General features: G+C 33.6%; 3 protein-coding genes across 5 annotated transcripts; 1 reads left to right on the top strand and 2 right to left on the bottom strand.

Moving 5' to 3' along the window:
- Positions 1-2,831: 2,831 nt before the first annotated feature.
- Positions 2,832-7,080, bottom strand: HSP101 (heat shock protein 101). Its single transcript, XM_021431261.1, has 7 exons — positions 6,766-7,080; positions 5,064-6,237; positions 4,740-4,921; positions 4,034-4,656; positions 3,666-3,945; positions 3,370-3,567; positions 2,832-3,280 (listed from the first exon to the last, which is right to left on the bottom strand). Exons 2-7 carry the CDS (start codon positions 6,211-6,213, stop codon positions 2,978-2,980), a joined length of 2,736 nt encoding a protein of 911 aa, XP_021286936.1. The 5' UTR covers positions 6,214-6,237; positions 6,766-7,080; the 3' UTR covers positions 2,832-2,977.
- A 2,016-nt stretch (positions 7,081-9,096) lies between these two features.
- LOC110418206 (Mitochondrial glycoprotein family protein) lies at positions 9,097-12,140 on the top strand. Its single transcript, XM_021430866.2, has 3 exons — positions 9,097-9,355; positions 10,234-10,568; positions 11,720-12,140. The coding sequence occupies exons 1-3, from the start codon at positions 9,176-9,178 to the stop codon at positions 11,901-11,903; spliced, it is 699 nt and encodes a 232-aa protein (XP_021286541.1). The 5' UTR covers positions 9,097-9,175; the 3' UTR covers positions 11,904-12,140.
- A 975-nt stretch (positions 12,141-13,115) lies between these two features.
- Positions 13,116-20,577, bottom strand: VIP4 (leo1-like family protein). 3 transcript variants are annotated; one of them, XM_021430462.2, is made up of 12 exons: positions 20,276-20,577; positions 19,079-19,419; positions 18,692-18,824; positions 18,396-18,581; positions 18,067-18,243; positions 17,585-17,716; positions 16,416-16,595; positions 16,196-16,327; positions 15,875-15,979; positions 15,532-15,789; positions 14,326-14,487; positions 13,116-13,422 (listed from the first exon to the last, which is right to left on the bottom strand). In XM_021430462.2, the coding sequence occupies exons 1-11, from the start codon at positions 20,387-20,389 to the stop codon at positions 14,353-14,355; spliced, it is 1,893 nt and encodes a 630-aa protein (XP_021286137.1). In that variant the 5' UTR covers positions 20,390-20,577; the 3' UTR covers positions 13,116-13,422; positions 14,326-14,352. The 3 variants fall into 3 exon arrangements, with proteins under 3 accessions (XP_021286137.1, XP_021286136.1, XP_021286138.1); XM_021430461.2 differs by having other exon boundaries at positions 14,330-14,487; XM_021430463.2 differs by having other exon boundaries at positions 14,330-14,487; positions 15,532-15,783.
- Positions 20,578-21,802: the final 1,225 nt, after the last annotated feature.

Genomic DNA, 21,802 nt, shown 5'->3' with positions numbered 1-21,802 from the left:
AAATAATTAATAAAATTACTTATTCTCTCACTTCTCTAATTATATGCTTAATAAATCTCAATTTTCAATCACTTTATATTTTTAGAATGCTATTAATTCTCAACTATTTCTCTTATTTCTAATCAATTAATGGTTATATGCATTTAATTATCTCTAACAGTTATTTTTTTTCTCACTTATTTCTCCTATTTCATATCAACGTATTTAATGGTTTCTAACAACTATTTTTTTACCTATATATAAAACTAATTATTTTTTTTCAATGTATAATATCTATATTTGAATTCTTTTTTTCTCATTTGCTCTTTCTTCCTTTAATTACAATTTTCCTCCAAAGAATACACAGAAAGTTTGTTATGTTATTATTTTTACAAAGCCATGAACCTTATTTATGATTTACAATAAGCATGCAACAATTAGGTACTACTGTTCTAATCTTTACAGACTTTTTTACTTTAATTTAAAGTTTATAATATATTATTATATTATCTTTATTTTATATGATAGTTGATTTATTTGAATTAGAAATTTTGATCGTTGATTTTATATTAGCCATTTAAAAAATATAAAATAATTATAGTAGCTAAATATTTTTCTGCCTCATAATAAATATTTGAATCTGTCAAATTAAAAATATGAATCTAGTTATTCAAAGCTTAAAAAAAAGAATTGAAAGTTTAATACAATATCAAAAAAGAGCACTTGATAAATTTTTTACAAGTAATAAAAATAATAAATCAGAAATTATTAATGAATGTAAACAAGTTAATAATCTTAGAGAGTTAGATGATGATGAAATCCTAGAACAAGAAGTTAATGAACATATTCAAAATTATCATAGAAATCATGAAGAGATTTAAAATGATCATAGAAATCATGATGAAGAGGATCAACCTATTAATTTAAATGATTGCATTTCTAAAAATATTTATGATCCAAGTCAATGGGCAAATATTATTTATTGGTAAAGAAAGGTTCAATTAAAGTTAATGATTTAGATTTTCTTAAAGATGAATTTTCAAGACATTTTTAAAAGAAATTATACAAATGGAAGAAAGCAATCCAATTGACATACTTAATAAGAAGACTCAATTCTTTTCCAAATACATCTATTGCTTTTAAAATAGTGTTAATAATTCTATTAAGTCTTACTTTTGGAGAAAGAAGTTTTTCAAAACTAAAATTAATAAAATCTTATTTAAGATCAACAATGTCTCAAGAAAGATTAAATGAATTAGCTATATTATCAATTGAAAAAGAAATATTAGAAGAGCTTGATTATAAAATTTTAATTAAAAATTTTGCATTTCAAAAAGTTAAAAAAATAAAATTTTAATAAAAAAACTCATTTAAATATTTCATTTTAAGTATTTGAGCTTATTGAGTCACCTTTAGTGGTATGGCATTTTGAATAAGGCAAGTGCCCCAGGGCTTTGATACATGGAATGTGATGCCATTGTTATAATGCCCTTTTCATGTTTTGTAACAATTAAAGATCATTTTTGATATGCAAATGAAATGAAGTAGCTCTTCCTTTTCTCATGAATCTCGTAAATTGTTTTGATAAATTAATTTTAATTTATTTAAATAAAAACTCTCAAGATGAAATTCTCACACTAACTACTCCTTAAGAAGTTCAGCATAGACTATACCATCTTCACATATCATCTCAATTCTCACCTATTAACACTTTTTCAAATTTCCACCTAGGATTAAAGGTTATAGTAATTAATTTTTATCCAATGATATCTTAAACTTGCTCTTTTTATATTTCTCCCAATCAATCAAACATAATAAGATGGTAACTCCTATTATATTCCATTTTATATCAACCAAATAATGAGAAAAAAATTATTTAGTTTCGAGACTTAATTATTTTCAAATTTTCTTTTAATTATTATCAAATTATATTTTAATTAATTTATATTCTAATTCAATGACATATTTAATATTTAAATATCTAAATGTATTTTTTTTCAATGTGAATGTGACATATTTATTATTCCATTTTTTTATATTCAAAGAATGTATTTATTTATTTATTATTTAACTTATAGTTTTTTTTATAGGATTCGATTAACCGGTGTTTATGGACGCTTACTAATTTAAGTTAAAATTCTATTTTAAGAAATTTTTTTCATTTAATACACTATTCTCATCAAAGTAAAGAACAAACAATAAACACCTTTTAACAATAAATTTATAAGAAACCTTTTTTTTATGAATGTCATGGTAACAAGTGTCTATAAACACCTTTGAACAGTTATCTAGTTTCATATATTAAAATATAAATAAAGAAATGATGACTTAAGAAAAAAAAACATGTATTTTGAGGCGATAATATGTTTAGAAAAGTGTTTTTTTTTTTTATAAAATGCCATATATCAGCAACAATTATAATCATAATCAAGTAATTTTTAACAAAAATGTTTTAAGTCTAGATACAGAATTCTCGGAGACAAGAAAGATTTCCAGAGGAGGAGGCGGGTTATAGGCAGCCAGTATAAGGTAATGAGTAATGCCAGAAGCGAATTAGGAACATGGTCGCCACTCCAAAAGTGAAGAATTTTGTACGGAGGGTTCGTCATAATGCTCTGGCTTCTGGGCTCAGGACACAACTCCGAACCCAGAAAAGGACGGTTTTTCTTGCCTTGGAAAAGGGTGGGATGGTAATTGCAACTTCTCTAATACTTAAATGACAGATATAGTTTTGTACCGTAATAGCAATATTAGATTTGAAAGATTAGTTGCCAAATATCTTTTATATTAATTCTAGTGCAAACACGTTGCCCTCCTCTCACATTCAATTGAGTTGGAAGAAACAACACACGTTTTGTTACAAAATATTATTAAGCATAATCGAAACCAAACCCATTGTTTTATTTACATTTAACAAAAGCCGAAATTGCAAAGAGGGTTGAGAGCAACCCTCAACTATTCAAACATTCAACATCAAGGATACACCCAAGCTCTAAGTTTACACGTCCGTTTCATCACCTTCATCATCTATCTCTTCGATCTTCATTTTCTTCACAGCCTGTGCAGCGTCACTTCTTGCAAGCCCATTCGGGATTTGGATCAACACGTCCGACTTTTGTCCAGTGGCTGCATTGACTAGCCCTCCGTTTTTCTCCACCCGGTACACCAAGTCACTTCCGTCTGGAGCTGCATCGATGTAAACGGTTGAGTTCTCATCAATCTCCTCCCTCACAAGCTTCCTTGATAGCTCAGTGACAACCCTCTTCTCAAGCCATCTCCTAATAGGTCTTGCACCGTAAACCTATTCAGAAAAAAGGAAACATAATTATTAATCTGCAAAAACAGGGGTCAGAAAGAAATATATCCGGACTAATATGTGATAATACTTACTGGATCATAACTCTCAGCTAATATGTAGTCCAATGCTGAATCTGTTACAGCTAATGCAATACCCCTCTCAGCAAGCCGGCTTGCAACCTCCTTCATTTGCAATCTAGCAACTTTCCTTAATTGATCATGTGAGAGAGGATCAAAAACGACAATCTCATCAAGCCTGTTCAGCAACTCTGGCCTAAAGTGCCGCCTTACCTGTCAAGCAAACCAAAAGACATTAGTATTCATGCTTCAAAATCCTAACTTCAGCAGAAAACAAAAACATCAGATGGCAAGGGGCCCTTTTTAAGTACCTCTTGCATTACTCGATCACGAGCAACTTGCATGGAAGATTTCCCCATAAGTCCAGAGAGAAGATGCTCTGCTCCAAGGTTTGAAGTCATGATAATCACTGTATTTCTGAAGTCAACAGTGCGGCCCTGGCCATCAGTTAACCTACCGTCATCCAAGACTTGAAGGAGAGTGTTAAAGACAGAGATATGCGCCTTCTCCACTTCATCAAATAGTACAACACTGTAAGGCCTCCGCCTCACAGCCTCTGTGAGTTGGCCCCCTTCCTCATGTCCAACGTACCTGCAATATGAACAAGAGAGTACGTAAGCTACTATTATGTAACCCCATAAATAGAAATGTAGCTAAATGTACAAGAAGACACACATACCCAGGTGGTGCTCCAATAAGTCGAGCAACTGAATGTGGCTCCATATACTCAGACATGTCGATCCTTATCAGCAGATTCTCATCATCAAAGAGTTGTTCAGCTAGCGCTTTCGCAAGCTCTGTCTTACCAACACCAGTTGGACCCAAGAAAAGGAATGAGCCAGTTGGTTGTTGAGGCCTTCCTAATCCAGCTCTTGACCTCAAAACAGCCTCTGCAACAGCATCAACTGCTTGGTCTTGTCCCACCACCCTCCGATGCAACCTCTCAGCAAGTCCAATTAACCTCTCCTTATCATTCTGTCCAAGCCTCGTAACAGGAATGCCAGTCCAGCGGCTTACAACCTCTGCAATCTGCTCTGGCCCAACTGTCTCTGTTAACATTAAGTTTTCATCTGTGGTTCCTTCAAGCTGTGCTATTGCAGATTCCACATCCTGTATTGCTCCATATCGCAAATCAGCAGCTCTTGCCAAATCATATCTCCTCTCTGCCTCCTGCAAAGCAAACAAGAGCTCTTCTCTCTTCTGCTTGAGTCGTCGAATCTCATCAATCCTTTCTTTTTCCTTTCTATATTTCATCATTAGAGGCTGAAGCTTGTCCCTCAAGTCATCAAGCTCTTTCCGGACCTAGATTGAAGAAACAAAAGTTAGATCTAATATAAGGAAGAAAACTAGCAAAAGCCATCATTTCTTTAAGATCCCATACTTACTTCCACAAGTCGAGCTTTGCTAGCCTTGTCCTTCTCCTTCTCCAAGGCATGAAGCTCAACTTCTAATTGCATTCTTTTTCTTTCAAGATTATCAATTTCTTCAGGCTGACTATCAAGCTGGACTCTCACATTCGCACAGGCTTCATCTACTAAATCAATTGCCTTATCAGGCAGATGCCGTCCTGAAAGGAAGAGAAACGTTTGTGCAAGTGAATATTAAATAGTCCTTAGCATAGAGAATAAAATTTCTATATTCAAACAATGTTTAAATAAATATCAAAATTCACTTGCTCAAAGAATTTGCAAAGCAGAACTAAGGCATACCCGTGATGTATCGACTTGATAGCTGTGCGGCCACCACCAGGGCACGATCCTGAATCCTAACACCATGGTGACCCTCATATTTCTCTTTCAGCCCTCGAAGGATGCTGATTGTATCAGCAACACTAGGCTCAGCCACATAAACTTGCTGGAACCTTCTCTCAAATGCAGCATCCTTTTCCACATACTTCCTATATTCCTCGAGAGTTGTAGCACCAATGCAGCGAAGCTGACCTCTAGCAAGCATAGGCTTAAAAAGGTTAGCTGCATCCATGGAGCCCTCAGTTCGGCCAGCACCAAGTACTAGGTGGATTTCATCAATGAAGAGAATAACTTTGCCCTCAGCTTCCTCCACTTCTTTCAAGACTGCCTTTAACCTTTCCTCAAATTCTCCTCTGTATTTTGCTCCAGCAATCAATGCACCCATGTCCAACGCAATGACTCTCACATCAGCAAGATTGCTTGGAACGTCTCCTCTCACAATTCTTTGCGCCAAACCCTCTACCACAGCAGTCTTACCAACACCTGGCTCTCCAACAAGTACTGGGTTGTTCTTAGTTCTCCTCGAGAGAATCCTAATAACCCTTCTGATTTCCTCATCTCGGCCTATTACTGGATCAAGCTTCCCAGCCTGCTCCACAAGATCTCTCCCGTAAGTCTTTAGAGCTTGAAAAGTAGTGTCCCCAGAAGCGCTCTCTACCTTTCTCCCTTCCTTTCCTCTAAGCTTTTCAACCTCTGATTTCACTCTTGCTGGAGCAACCCCAGCTTCTTTCAACAAGTCTGCAATTTGGGAATCCTCAACAAGGCCTAAAATCAATTGATCAACAGCCAAATGGGTATCACCACGAGCCTTTTGTGCAGCTTGGGCACGACGAATCCCCTTAATAAGAGAAGTGCTTGCAGGAATTTCATCTGGGGGAGGAGTCTGTGAAGGGAGCTTCTTCAAGGCCTGATTGAAAACTCTCTCTGCAGCCTGTGCAGCACTTTCACCTCCAGTATTGGAGATTGCTTGATAGAAGACTCCGCTGGGATCAGATATCAAGGCAGCAGCAAGGTGGAGGGGAGTGAATTGGGCATGGCCATTGTTCATTGCAAGCTCATGTGCCCCAGCAAGAGCCTCATTAGTCTTGTGGGTAAATTTATCAGGATTCATGGTCCTTGATTGTTATAATAAAGTCTGCAAAAAATCCACAATTCATGCATCCGTAAGTATTACTTATAGAACAATCCCAAAAGAAACTCATTCCAAAAACGCATTCATTAACTATAAAACAAAACCTTGCCTCTATGAAGCAGAGAGCAGAAAATAACCTGATCAAAGAGAGCATGATATTTTCACATTGAAAAACTGAATCGAAGACTTTGAAAATGTAATATAATTTCAATGAACAATCAATAATGAAACAAACATTTGTTCCTTAGTTAACCAAAGATGCAGCTTGCAATGCAATTTTTGAGCAAACTGATTTCAAATTACTTAAAAAAAAAAAAGAAACCCAACATTACGGTTTCCAACACTTTTGACATCAAACAAAAAGAACCGAAACAATAAAGAAAATAAAAAGAATCCCTTTACTCCATACTCGATTCACAGCAACAGAAATGAGCCAACAAAAAGAAAGAGAGAAAAGAAAACTGCTTTCATACAAGTAAACACTTTTAAACACAGTTCCATAAACATAACAAGGAAGGGTTGTTAGCTTACCTAGTGATCGAAGTCGAAACGAAAATTGCAGGTGAAAACGGAATACTGTCTCTTTGCTTTGCTTCTTGTTTTTCCTTCCTTACGCTAGAGAATTGCTTGTTGTTATTCCTTGTCTACGCCCGAGAAGATTATCTTCCGTAGTATGATTTTCTTGAGTGTTGAGAGATCGAAAGATGTGACGGAGGACGGAGGAAGTAAATGGGTTTTTGTTGAGCAAAAGCGAGAAGTCTGGAAACAAATGGAAGTTGCCACTAGAAACTACCAGACACTTTCTCCTGAGCTACTGATTTGATGAGCCGAACCTCCGCGACTTATCTGGAAGAGTTTAATGTCACTCGCCACATATGAGATTGTCGTCTCACGCTGCTTCCCCATTTTTTTATTTAAATAAAAACATTAAAGTAAACATTTCTTTTTCATTCCTTTATTAATCCATTAATAATAATTATAATAATTTAATTTTTTTATAATTAAAAAAAATTCAAACTCCACTTTTTAAACAAAAAAATCAATAAACTAAATATTCGAATATCATTAATAATTCTAATTATATAACTATATATATAGTTACATTGCATCTACAATCTTCATACAAAGGATATTCTTTCTTAGTAATTATAAACAATTAAACAACCTTTCTTTCCTTTCTATTCTTTAATTAATGTTACAAGAGACAATTCATGAATTTATTTATCAAAAATAACTATATTAACCTATTAAATATTAAAGTCATAATATCTAAAAAAGTCTCTAAACTATTTAAAAAAGTTTAAATAAATTTTTATTCTTTTATTATATTCAATCAAATCTCTATATTTTTATTTTGAATTAAATAAATCTTTATAATTATTGATTGACTTGTTCAAAATGTCATTGTCATTTTATGTCACATAATACTAACGTAGAACTAACATGACATATTGATATATTATATAATAAATGATGATATGGTATGTTAACATATAATGATGATATATTTATTTGGTATTTTTCATCATCCAAATCAATGACATATAAGCACTACATTAATATAAAAATGATAAATGATTTATTGATTAATAATAATTAATTATTAATTATAAAAAATTATTAACATAAAATAAAATTTTAAAGGTTTAATTAAACCTAATATAAAAATAAAAATTTATTTATATTTTAAATAATTCAAATTTTTACATAAATATTATATTAATATTAAATATTATTAATATATTCGACAAGTGTATATTTTCAGTAACCAACATTTAAACCTCAATACCATGACTAATTAGTTATATATCTACTAAGATTCCTCTTTCCTTTTTTGGGTATATGTTTTAATAAATTTTATTGATTAAACTATATATACTTTCTTAAAATTTTAATTTTTTAGCCATCGTGTAATATGGAATGTTTCTTTTATATGGCACCGTATCATATTATACACGTGTTTCGCTCCCAATATGTATTATTATGGTTGATCATCCCTTTACTAGATTCTTAGAAGCCTTGATAGACATGTGCTGTTTTGATCGGTGATTTAATATTAAGAAACAAAAATTTGAAATACTTCTAAAAACTTATTAACCAATATATTATTTCCTTTAAGCTACTTAAAGATATTGCACAAATATTATATACATATTTGAATAATTTTTAACATGAAAAATACCATAATTCTATTTTAATTTTTTATTTAAGAAATTATTTGATTTGGGTTACATTTTGTTCAATATAATTTAGTTTATATTCATGTTCAATTTAAAAATTTTTAAATAATTGTAGGGTAAAAAAAAGCGTTTTTCATAGAGTAGTATTTTATTTACTATATTTTTAAAAAAGATAAAATACTTGCACTATCTTAACTTTTAATTATAATTTTATACAAATTTATTAATTTTTTAAATAAATAATAAAATTTAAAAATATAATCATCATTAATAAAAAATATAAAAAAATTAAAATTTTTTTCTTTTATTTGTTTTTCGAGTAATATAATCAAACTATAATACTCCTATTCGCTGGTTAACCGCCTCGCTACGAGTGCTTTCTTTCAGTAGCACCCTTGGAAGCATCGATCTGATGTTCCCTCCCTCGGAGCACCAGATGTGCGCCCCTGCCTCCGAAAGTAGAAATTTTTTTTTTGAAAATAAAAAAAAATTGAAATAAAAGATTATAATTTATATAAAAATAATTTTTAAAATTAATAAATTTGTATAAAATTATCATTAAAAATTACGGTATTTGACCTTGAAAAGGGGTTGGACCTCGAGTCACACTCCATGGGCCAAATCCAGAGCGAAGAAAATTCGGGTTCGGACTTTTCCTTGACCCACCCGCTTCTGATCGCTGTTTTTCTCTTTAGATTTGGTTTTGTCTGCAAGGCTGCGAAAGCAGAAGCAGAAAGGAAAAGAAAGGAAATACAGCAATAATGTGGAGAAGAGCGGTCACACTGACACAGAGCAAAGCGAGCCAATCGTGGCGGGCCATAGCAACAAGCAGCAGCAAATATGGCTCCACGTCGGCGTCAGCGGCGGCGGCCGTTGATTCACTCTTGCTCCGCTCTCTCAAAGACCACTATCTCGAAGTCTCCCGGATGACTCCGCCCCCTGTATGATTTGTTCTTCCTCTCTCTAATATGTCGTTATCTGTTCTTTTTTCTCTGGGTATCTGAATGATGTTTCAATATTTCTGTTAAACCCTTGTAAAACCCAGGGTGGTCAAATGGTGATGAATATATATGTGCAAAAAAGTGTTTTTTTTTTTGGGATGTTTACATAGAACCCTGAACCTGAGTTTTCCTTTTTTGGCCAAACTCTGGGGTTTAGGGAGAGTTTTGGAGGGTTTTGTAGAGACATATATAAACATATAGTTCAGCTCATGCTTTGTATGAGTAAATGGTTTGAACACATATAAAACTAAGATTATGCATTTTGTTGTCCATGAAAGTCAAATTATTAATATTTTAAAAATATTGTTCATTTTCATATTTTTATTTCCCAATGGTTTTTTTCTTTCTTTCTCTTTGGAGCAAAGGGCAAGTAAGCAAGTTAACTACCAAAAAGGGAGCCTCAGTTTTGAACACTCATAATGTCTTACATACCCCATATGTTTTATCACAGAAAAATTATTTCTTTCAACATTTTTTCTTGTAATTCCCTCTTTAATATAACAATTAGACCGTACTTAGATATTTTTGGTTTCTTTTTAGGGAAAACAACAATGTAAATGAAGCACAAGATCTTTTATAATGGCTGCTTTTTGTGGTAGGAATCATCAATTGAAGATTCTATTGCTGTATGATAATATGATTTTAGGGTTTATTTTCAGGCAGATTTTTGTTGTAATTCTAATGGGGCATATGGAAAGGACTTTCTGCTAGTGGGCGAATTCTGGCACTCATTGGTTTTGGTTTATATTAACATACTTTGCATTCATTTGATGTTTTAATCAGCTTGTGCAATGCTGTGATTCTATTAATGTTGACAGAAAGTGAGCCCTCCTTCACCATTTACTATTATCAAAGGTGCACTTGATTCTAATGGCCCAGTCCTCAAGCGAACCTATGGCAAGGAGGAAATTAGCATCTATGTAATGCGGTTGGCCAATATTATTCGTGGTGAAGGCGATGACCCTGAGGAAGAGGATGGAATTAATCAGTTGTTCCTTCACGTAGATGTGTCAAAGCCTGGACAGGAAGACTCCTTACAATTTCTATGTGGATTGTATCCTGATGCTCTTGGGATCCACTCTGTTTCAATGAGGCCAAAGCTTGAGACTTCAGAGGATGTTGTTCAGTCTAAATATAACGGCCCCGTTTTTGAGTAAGCTGTCAACTATTCGATATGTTTAACTATTAAATTTGGTTATTTGACACGTCTTGATTGAATTTTCCTCTTAAATTGCTGGGAAGAATGGTGTGTGAAATTATTAAATGCAGATTTGAAATCATTGCTATGTGCCTCTGTGCATCTATTATTTTTCCCCATTATTTAAGTATAAAATGAAAGCATATAGTATAATTAGGTAACCCCAACATCTGTTATCAATTTATCATCAAAGTTTTTCAAAAAAAAATTCAAATATTTTAGAGTTTGAGCTTGAAAAGATAATTGAAATACTAGGCTTTCTTTAAGCAGTTTAATTCTATATGGCTAATCTATTTTAAACCAAAGAGTAGAGATGCTGCACAAGAATGTGGAATGATGGCTTTGGTGTGAGAAACATTTTTTTCTGGGTAATATAACAATCCAATATAATGCACGTGAGCCTGAGGACAGACACAGAAAGGAGGTGCAGTTCCGCTGTTCTTGGATGATACAGAGATAGATGGCGGATGAGCTGGAGGTGGTATTGATTTTCATGTTTGTTTAGGCATAGGAGGCAGCATAGATGATTAAATTTATATCCAGCATCCTGCCAGGGGTGCATCTGACTTGTATAAGTATTTGATTTTATAGGCCAAATGCTGAAACTCCAAGTAGGAGTATTTGAAAAAGAGATGCACTGGGAAGCTAGATGGACAGATTAATGAAATTTTTAAATGGACAAAATATTCTAAATTTCAAAAAATTTCTAATTTGACAGTGCTTTTTGAAATGTTCAACATCAACTGTGCTTTCTATTGAGCTCTAGCTGGGCGAAATAGGCTTTCATATTAATTTTGATCTTCAAATTATTACTTGAAATAGTGAAAGAACAAATTCTTTTCAAGTTAATAATACCTGACATTTTTATGTGATGTTTCATTTTTGCTTTTCATATAGCTTTGATTTACTTTAAAGCAGATTTCTTCATCAATGGAAGTGTATCAGGTGTGATCCACTTGAATTTCTTCATAGATGCTTGGCTGTCATTATATGGAGGCTAGATGAAGCTTATTTGCTTCTTTTCTGTTCATTTAATTGTTATTGCTTAACCTATTCTCCTTTCTTACACTTGTGTATTACTAAGCCATCTCTTTGTTGTTTGGCAGAGATCTCGATCAAAGGGTGAGGGATGCACTTCATAGTTTCATAGAGGAACGAGGGGTAAATGAGAGTCTCTTTCCATTTCTACAAGCATGGCTTTATGTGAAGGATCACCGGAATCTGATTCATTGGTTCAAATCAGTAGGCACATTCATTAATGAGAAAAAGTCTATTGATGCGCAACATTGAGTAGGTGATTTTTATTAAAAAAAAAAAAGGAAAAAGAGTGATGTATCTCTCCAAATGCTTGACAAATGAGTCTTTCCTGCTGGGGTAGATGATGAGTGGAAACTAGGTTTGTTGCCGATTTAGTTTTGCAAAGCAATAAGTGTGATCTTTCCAGTCTCTTTTTCATTTCATTTGGAGATATGATCTGTTTTAGGGTGTAATATAGCATTTTGTTGGTTTATTTATTTTGGTCGTAAATCTTTTTCTCCTTGTATTTTATCGTTTCTTTTTACAAGGTACAACTTTTTGAAATCTTTGGTTCCATAACGGCTAGGTACAACTAATTTTGGTTTGTGTATTTGCATTTATTGTGCTTCCGGTGGTGACATTTGGCTGTTTAAAGTTGTTACCCAAGACCAGGAGGATGTTATGCATGTCAATCTATATAGAAGAACCTTGATGGTTTGATTAATCATCAAATACAGACGATTTAAATTAAATAATCATATGGAGGGAAGAATTTTTGGGAAAAATCGCACACAAGAAAATATGATAAAATAAATACAAGTTTTATCTTTCTTTTCATATATATATTTTACCGTTTATTCTTCCCAATATCTATATTTTAGTTTGCGTTGGATTGAAATGGCTGGACAAATGCAAGGCTTTTCGCTTGTAAATTGGCTCAAACAAATTTTTGAATTCAACGATTAGAATCTAATAGATGTTTCAGTGTTTCACCACTTGTCTATGAACGCATCATTTGATAATCAAGGATGACCTACTTGATTCATTTGATTTAGTAATAGTACGAATACAAATGTGGATAAAATGGGCAACACATGAAAATATTTTATTCCTCATGCCCAAAGGAATAATTCCACTGAAAATATACAAATAACCTCATCACACTTGCAAGGATTCATGTTGAACAATATACAGTACTCACCATTACACTGCTCAAGCATTTTTGGGTCGCCATTAGTCTCAGTGATATTACCCCTATTACAATAATGATAGTGATGATGAACATGTACTACTTATATGAGACTGAATGGTGATTATCAGTTACCCCAAAAATGATGATGACAACAATGATGGATGACAAAGACATGCAATATAACTAGATCTGATTTTGTTAGCACCAGCTAAAAACACTCCATTTGTATGTGAACCTTAAGGTTAAGCTCAAAACACCATGTTAATAGTCCAAGCCTAATGCGGCATTTCACGTTATGGGAAAAAGAATAATCTGAGAAAACTAATCATTTGGGTTCACATTTCTCTCTCAAATTCACTTGCAACTTGTCTTCAATACACCATACCGTACAAGAGGGGATGAAGAAAAGGTTATATATACAATTTTAAAAAAGAAAGAAAGGGGTTAAAGAAAATAGGATTTAAACCGTAAGCCGCATCTAGTGTTTCCAGAACTGCCATAACTCAAGTGAAAAGCATGTGGGATCAGCTCCACCATCCTACCCACAAAAGGACAATGTCTCACTTCAATTCATTCTCAGATAGTTACAAGCTTTTTCCTCTGGAAACAGACCAACATCAATCAAGACTACGAATTATAATAAATTTATCATTATGAAAATTAATCATCATATTAACTAGACACAATATGTCAGTGCTTGCCACGAAATTATTTGAAAATCCTTTCATTCTACTAGATGTGTAACAATGTAATATTGCTGGAGTACAATGTAAGTTCCTCAAGTATTTAACATAAGAATTGGCACTTTGTACTGCTCCCCTGCATTCTACTTCTTTTAACTAAATTCCATTCACTTGTATTTTTCAATAATGAGATTACAGGAAAAACCTCGACACAGTCATTCCCTAGCATGAAAGCAGTGGACAATATAGAAGCCACTGATAAAGTACTAGAGTTCTTTTTGTCTGGCATTCACAACTATGATGTTAAGTCATAAATGTTACAATAGCCTTTTTGCTTCAATAATACCTTTATGAGAACAAAAAGAGCTCTTCTCTTATGGTTTTGGAAGAACAATTATACCTATTAATAGAAAATGCCAGTCATTGAAACTATGGATATAGCAGCACATGCGGAAATGTTTTACAAACATTATGTTTCCGAAGCTTTTGAAAAAATGCAGTACAAAATAGCACCACTCCTGCTGCCCTCAACAACTCTCACAATCCAGAGTCTATTTAATCTAATTTAAACTAATAATTCCAATATTTTATGAACAAGCTAATACTAGAATCAGGGGCAACAAGGGATGTCAGAACAAGTAGTTTAGCCAACATCTCTCCAAAGACTTGTGAACCTGACTTAGATGTGAGAATTTGTCTAAGCATGCTTAAGCTATCGCGTACCCATAGTAATTCAAAATAATTTAGAATAAAACAATCGAAGGTAAGTTAGAATTATATAATTCGAATGACTTAAAAAGAAAGAGAGAGAGAGAGAGACCTACTCTTATCCTGTCTGTAGCATGTTTCATTCCTCGTCACTATCATAAACAACTGCCATGCGACGATGGGTTGGAGCTTTTCTAGGAGGTGAGTCCTCATCTGACTCAATTCCCTTGCGCTTCATGATGCCAACAGACTCCTTCACCTTTTGCCTAGGTTCCTGCCAAAATAATCAAGGGAAAAAATTCATAAAATTCTTAACACTACATTATCAATGGGGAAAATTATTGCCTGGTTTACATTTCATGCTTCTGCATAACAAGCAGTATTGTTTTCATCTAAAAGAAACAAAAATAAGGAGGGAGAGTGTGGTACAACCATAGCAACCTCTATGAATGATAACTTAAAGCAAGTCAAAAGGCTTAGATCTGTTGATCATATTCTGCTGCATGTATGCTCCATCTTAAGGACATTGACATTTCAATATTCACCATTTTCCAATCCAATCACAGACAGTTGAATATCATTCAACAACTTAAATACACACAGTAGCACTTTCAGATACCCCAGCAAAGTCCAATCTTCCAGCCATGTTAAACACACATGCTTAAAAATTTTCACCCTTCCACTCAAAATAGTTGGTACAACTATACTGGTACTAAAGGGAAACAGAGACGCACCAAATTGTTGTATCTCCAAAGAAGCCATGCAAGCACATGTAAATATATACGAAGCCATTGATCATGTCTAAAAAATCTAAAGAGAGTTTCTAATAGCATCATGCCTAAAAGCCTGAAGAAAAACCTCATCTTTAAAGGAATATATATCATTCAGCCAAAAACCATAATGCAATTATCTAGACTGATAGAAAGCAGAAGAGAATATTCTTTAAAACTGCTAAGTATGGGATTCGAAATCCATGACATACGTGGGAATTAAAATGAGAGATGATAACTATCAGAAAAACTAGGCATATTGAGATATCAATAAAATTAATTAGCATAGTGAATTGCGGAACCGACAATTTACACAAGCAGAGTCTATTTTAACGTTTTTAGTCATTCACTTAGAGGAGCTATCTAAATCAGTAAACTCTTAGAAATCATGGAGTACTGATATCAAGGCATACAAAAATATTTTCTGCTGCAGATGCAGGAATGAAGAGCACCATCTGAATGCGTTTCAGATAGGGCACCATGTGAACTTTACGCTCAAACATAAAGCATGGAAAATTTGTTGAAGAAAAAAGATAATAAATAAATACCTGAGCTTCCTCTTCCTCCTCCTCTGAGGCTCTGTTAGCATCTACCTCATCATCACGCTCTTCCTCTTCCTCTTCGTCCTCTTCGTCATATTCCGGCTCCTCATCCTCAATCCTTTTGTGAGGAGACCTCTCATCTTCCTCCCCTTCAGTTTCATACTCAGACTCCTCTCTGTCACTTTCAGAGAAATCAATAGTCCGCCGAGATGATTTAACATCTGACAAGGATGACTTGCGAGGGATGTCCCTATAACCCTGTGACTGGTAATCACAAAATAAATAAATGAAAACATTTGAGAAGCAAATTGCAATGAGAAACTTTCTCTAGGAGTAACAGTGAACATACCTTTTTGGCATTCATAATGCGTTTTTCTGCCCGAGCTTCTACTTCCAGGTCTTCCTCAAAGCGGCGACGAGCACGACGAGAATCGTTATAATCCATTTCATCATCCTGACAAAATATAGTTGAAAATCAACACATCCTATTCGGCTTATCAGGTATAAATAAAGGATATGTGAAAGCAATAAGTACACATGCTCACAAAATGAAGACTACAGCAAGTTCACTAAAAAAAGAGGAGCCAATTAATCAAATAAGCAATAAAGAAACATAAAGTATCAAAACTATAAGACATTCACAAACTAACAGGAAAGGAAAAATTCAGACCTCATCAAGAGCACCCTCCAAATACCCAGTTGAAAGTTGACGCTTTCTTTCCACAGTTTGTGTATACTTTCGGTTCACCTTTTCTCTCTTGCGATTCAAAAGTACGTTAGCTCTGATGGTTTGATTTTCAGCCTGCAAAATCATAAGAACAAGAACATTGGAAATTCATGTCAATGAGCAACAACCTCACACGGCAACTTTAACATAAGCAACTAGTTACCTTCTCTTTTTCCTCCTTTTCCCTTTCAGGATCAATGTCAGTAATGCAGTTCTTAACCTTATAGACTTTTTTATGACGCGAATCAACAAGAGCAGTCAATAGCCGATGAGAATTTGATGACAATGATGATGGCATAAACCTCATCTTCCTTAAAATTCTTCCTTGAGATTGAAGAATTCCCTGCAATTATAATATTATGAAGCAGTTTCTATGTCCAGTTCAGATGCATTGTTACAAAAAAATATAAATAATAACAGAAACAGCAACAGCCTCAAAATGAAAAAGTTAAATGAGATTTCTTGGCAGAGCCAGCCTTTGAAAGTGGAAGCTCAAAACCAAATACCAATACCATGAATTGCATCAAATGAGCACATAGTAGACTAAAAAATTCAAGGTTCTGAGGCCAAATTCTATTCTTGGTGTACTAAATAAAAAAACCTGCAGCAACCTTCCCCAAACAAAGATAGATGTGATTCCTGGAATTGCAATAGCATGTAGGTGGAAGTTGACAAAAATCTTTCAGAACCCCTAAGTTCCCCTAAATATTACACATACACACACATGCGCACAAATATCAAGCTCAAAGAATGGAAATAAAAAAAAGGCATCTCAACTTGAGTACAGCAGTTCTTATCGAACTATTAGCAATATTTGGAATTGATGTCCATATGCCAATCAATAGGAATTGTCAAAAACAAAGAAACCAGAGAAGACAAATCTCATGTATAAGACAATGTACAGAAAGAAATATCAGTGGCAATGGCATTCCATATGCCACATTCTTTTATTCTCCATTTTAAATCATTCCATGTTGATCAGTGAACCTTTGTTCCTATAAAGTCCAGGAGGATTTTCAATTAACTTCGTCTAAGAAGTCAGGAGCTCTACTTAAGTGTGATGAAAGGCCAGTTCCAATTCATAATTATGATCTTCTGGATCACTAGATGCACAGAAAAATGACAACAGATCACCCTCAATTACCAATGAGGAGCTTTTCTTTTTCTTTTAATCCAAGTTTGTGAAAGAAAAACAAGAGATATACGACCTTGAGTTTTTTATCAATCCATTATACAATCTAGGCAGCTTTGGCTGGGAAATGAATGAAACTCAAAGGATTCAAGATATTATTTACTAAAATAAACAATGTCAAACAGTGGGATGGAGGTCACCTTTCCATGTCTGAGAAAAAGATGTGATTGATCATGCTGTGCCTCTTGCACAGATATGTCAAGAACTTCATTGCCAATTAACAACTGTAAACTGCCATCTGACCATCTCACAAAGCGTGCATTGCTTTCATACTACACACAACAGAGGAAACATAAGAGCCCTGCTTGTTTAACAAATAAATAAATAAATAAATAAATATATATATATATATATATAGAAATGGACAGATTGACAACAAACCACAGAATTATTTTGGAAATTAAATTTAAACAGAAAATAGAATTTTTTTAAAAAAAAATATTTAACTATTGTAATGGCAAGCAATCACGCTACTCAGAAGGTCTTTAATGAATTCGTAACCATCCCAAACTTACAGCACATATCAAAAGCACATACATGCAATAAATAGATCTACATTAATTTCCAGCATGCTCAAATCAAATCATTGAAAATAAGGGGAAGGCGGAGGGAATTTACTCACTGATGCCGTTCCATCTTTATTTCTAATAGTCCTCCAACGCACAATATTGTTTTCCAACCGTATACGTTTTTTTGATCCAGACTCATCCGTCACAAATGTATCCTCCTCCACATATGTCTTGGGATCAAATGGTTTTGGGTCAATGCCCATTATATTAGAAACTTTGATCATGTTCATCTGAAAAAGAACAAACTAACGTATAAACTCTGGCCTCAAGTCAAAATGCTGTCAATTCAATTGCTTAAAGTAACTATAAGAAGACACCCTTTAAATGATGCTAGGTTAGATTCTTTTCAGGATGGGGGGAAAAGCATGTGAAGAAGACAAACCTTGGTTGGATGAGCTGGACCCCGCCGCAATGGAACCTCTAGCTCCAATGGGGGCCCAACTGGCTTCTCTTTTTGTTTCACCTCAACATGCTCGTCATCTGACTCGTAATGAGCATCTTCATCATGCACCATATCTTCAGGTCTTGGACTCTTCCCATAGCTCCCTTCCTCTTCCATAGGAGATCTCTAAGAGACAAAACCATTTATGTCATCCTTCTAACCATGACTGCATGGCAGCCTGAAAGTACCATAAAAGCAAAAATATTACTATATCCCTTTTGACATTTGATACTCACATTTTCATCTTGTTCTATTTCATGTCGAACTGCATATTCTTCTGCTTCTTCATCATCAGAATCACCAAATACATCGCGAATTTCAGCAGCTGAATGCGAAAGGTGATTCTGATCCTTCTCCCCCGGTGATTTACTGCCATTAAGCCAAGTTTAGCACAATTGTAAGTACAGCCCATAATGAACAAGAGTGCATTTGACGATTCATTATTACATGATGTTGTGCATCAATTTATTTCTTTCAGTTTTGGCAAAAGGACAGACTGACTGCATTTAGAAAACTTGTAATACAATGAAAAAGAATATAGAGGCGCAAAGAGAAAGACAAACACAAGGAGACATGGGCATACACACACGGCATGAGACTGAGTAAGAGAGAGAGTAGGTCACCTCGGACTTCTGGCTTGATCAACCTCCTCATCTTCATTATCAGGATAATGGTTTTCCTCAGACCTCTCTGACCCACTTTCAATTACATCCCTTCTCCGGCTTGTCACTACCCTCTGACCATATTCTTCCTTATCATCACTATCTGTATCTTTTGCCTCACTTTCTTCCCTTTGATCGCCAATATCTACTTCTTGGGAACTTTGTTCTCTTTCACCCTCGCTTTCTCCAGGATCAGGTTCTACATCACGTAGGTCACCATCACTCTCCACTTCTGCCTCATCATGCCCCTCCACTTCAGCTTCACCTTCACCCTCAGGCTCCATTGCACCCTCAGCTTCATCCTATATACAAAATCATCAAACGGATTAATTTCAAGCAATTCTTCTTCCATTATGCACCAAAAGAACATGATAACTACACAATAACAGAAAACATAAACGCAAACTAGGACCAACTATCCTAAGGCTTTTTACATCTTTCTTTCTTCACATATTTTAACCCAGAAAATAACTCCTCAATAACAACAAACATCTAGGCAAACTAGGATCAACTACCCAGAAGCTTTCATATTCCGTTTTCATCCCAAAAAGGAAAGGGTGGGAGGGGCGCACTAAACTGACACAAAAATATCAATTTTATCACTTTGTAAACAACAATTTACTTTTAGAACAAAATCCACCTCTAACTAATAATATTGGGCTTCCTTGCACCACATTAAGAATGATTTCAGAATAAAATTGGTATTCAAAAAATGAATTCCATAATCAAAGGTTAACTAATTCTAGTCAAACTTCTAAGAAATTAAATTTGAAAAAGAAAAAGATAAGATGAGCTGCTAGACATAATTTTCAAAACTTTAATTCGCAGCTTTAGATGAACCTAAGTACAGAAATCAGCCATACAACAACGATCAACTTAGTCCAACTAAGCTTTGCATTATCCAAACAAAATCAATCCAAAAAGACAGCATTAACAATCAGGCTAGAATCCATCCTCTAAATTACAAAATTCCTCGAACCAAATCAATCAGTTATGTAACAAAACCTAATTAAAATAATTATTAAATCGATTAACAATTTAAAAAGCACATAATTATCAAACAGATAGCACCGAGCTTGCGAAAAAATAACCTAGCGGTTCAAAAATTGAAAAAAAAGAAAAAAAATGCCATAAAAAGAGAGAGAGAGGAAAAAATACAGAAGCGTAATTAGGGTGAGGGTTGGATTCGTGTTCGGAATCAATCTCTTCCTCTTCCTCCGACTGATCGCCGAAGAGGTTTTGCATCATCTGGTGCCTCTTCTCCTCCCCCATCGCTCGCTCTCTCTCTCTCTCTCTCTCTCTCTCTCTCTCTCGGTGATTGAATGAATTCCTATTGAAAGGAACAGATGCGCTCTTTCTTGCTCGACAGCCGACAACCAGTTATTTTATTTTTTCCTTTGAAAAAAAAACAACGATTGCGTAAAACTTTTTGGCAGTGATAGATCTGCGGCCCTTTCATAGCCACTGGGCTTAGGCTTACTATTTAAAGTTTAAACCAGCATCTTTGACACGTCAATCGTTCTCTGGCTGCAAGCAACCAATGGGTCCCACTCCCTCCTACTAGTTTCGAAATTAGAAATAAAAATTGAAGTTTATAACTTATTAATACATAAAGAAGTGATTTATTTAGTAGATATTTAGCTGCCAAACTTTTTTACGGTTCATAAAGAAAGGAAAATTTTCTGTTAATTAATGATGTAAATATGTAATTAGTAATCAGTTATTCGTGTTCGGATATTACTTTTAGAGGTTATTTAGTTTAGGTTTTTTTTAAACTTAAAAGTTATTATTAAAATTTTATAAAAAATAATAATTTTTAAAATTAAGTTAAAATTGTTCAGTAAGCTGTTTGGTAAACTAAAATATATAAACGCTAATTTTGATTAAAATTATCATAAATAATATTTATGTTATCTTTAATCAATTAATAAATTAAAACGGAACAAGTTTGTTTTAAATTTATATATGATTTCAAATGTTAAAATAAAAAAAATTAAATAGAAACGAAATAACTCTCAAATTTTATATAATAGTAATAATATTAAATTTTTCTTAATCTAACAAGTAATTGCACCATAATGCTTGAATTCCCAAAAAAAAAAGAAAAAATTATGTATGTAAGATTAAGATCATTTCTAGTGAAGAAGAGATAAAACCTTTTAAGTTTTGAATTTTGGATCTTCTTTTCTCTTAATTTTTGTAAAAACAAAAAAATTCTAAATTTTGTGATTTGTAGTCTTTTGTTTTATTTTTTCTAGTAATCTTTGTATAAAGAGAGATAGAGGAGAGGCAGATCACGATTTACGTTAGAAAATTGTGATTTGCAGAGGGAGAAAAGAGAGGGAGAGATTGATTCAGAGAAAAAGGTATTTTCTAAAAAGTTGACATGTTTTTTAAAAAAATAAAAAAACTCCTTATTGGAGCTTTTTTATAAACTCTTTTTTTAAAAAAAATTATTTTTTTAAAATAGTTTTTTTAAAATCTTATTTAGCCTAATTTTTACTTTTAAGAGGTAAATATGTAGGAAAAGAAACAAGCCAAATAGGCATTTAATACCTTAAATTCAAACCCAATTATATGTATATAATATATAATGTTACAAGAAAAACAAGCACATAGTACTTTAAATTCAAACTCAATTATATTTATATTATATATAAAGTTACAAAATTTTGTAATTAGTAA

Source organism: Theobroma umbraticum, unplaced genomic scaffold, assembly GCF_002168275.2.
Source record: "Theobroma umbraticum cultivar Fairchild unplaced genomic scaffold, ASM216827v3 scaffold_50.0, whole genome shotgun sequence".
Lineage (NCBI taxonomy): Eukaryota > Viridiplantae > Streptophyta > Magnoliopsida > Malvales > Malvaceae > Theobroma > Theobroma umbraticum.
This window is presented reverse-complemented; position numbering and strand designations above follow the sequence as displayed.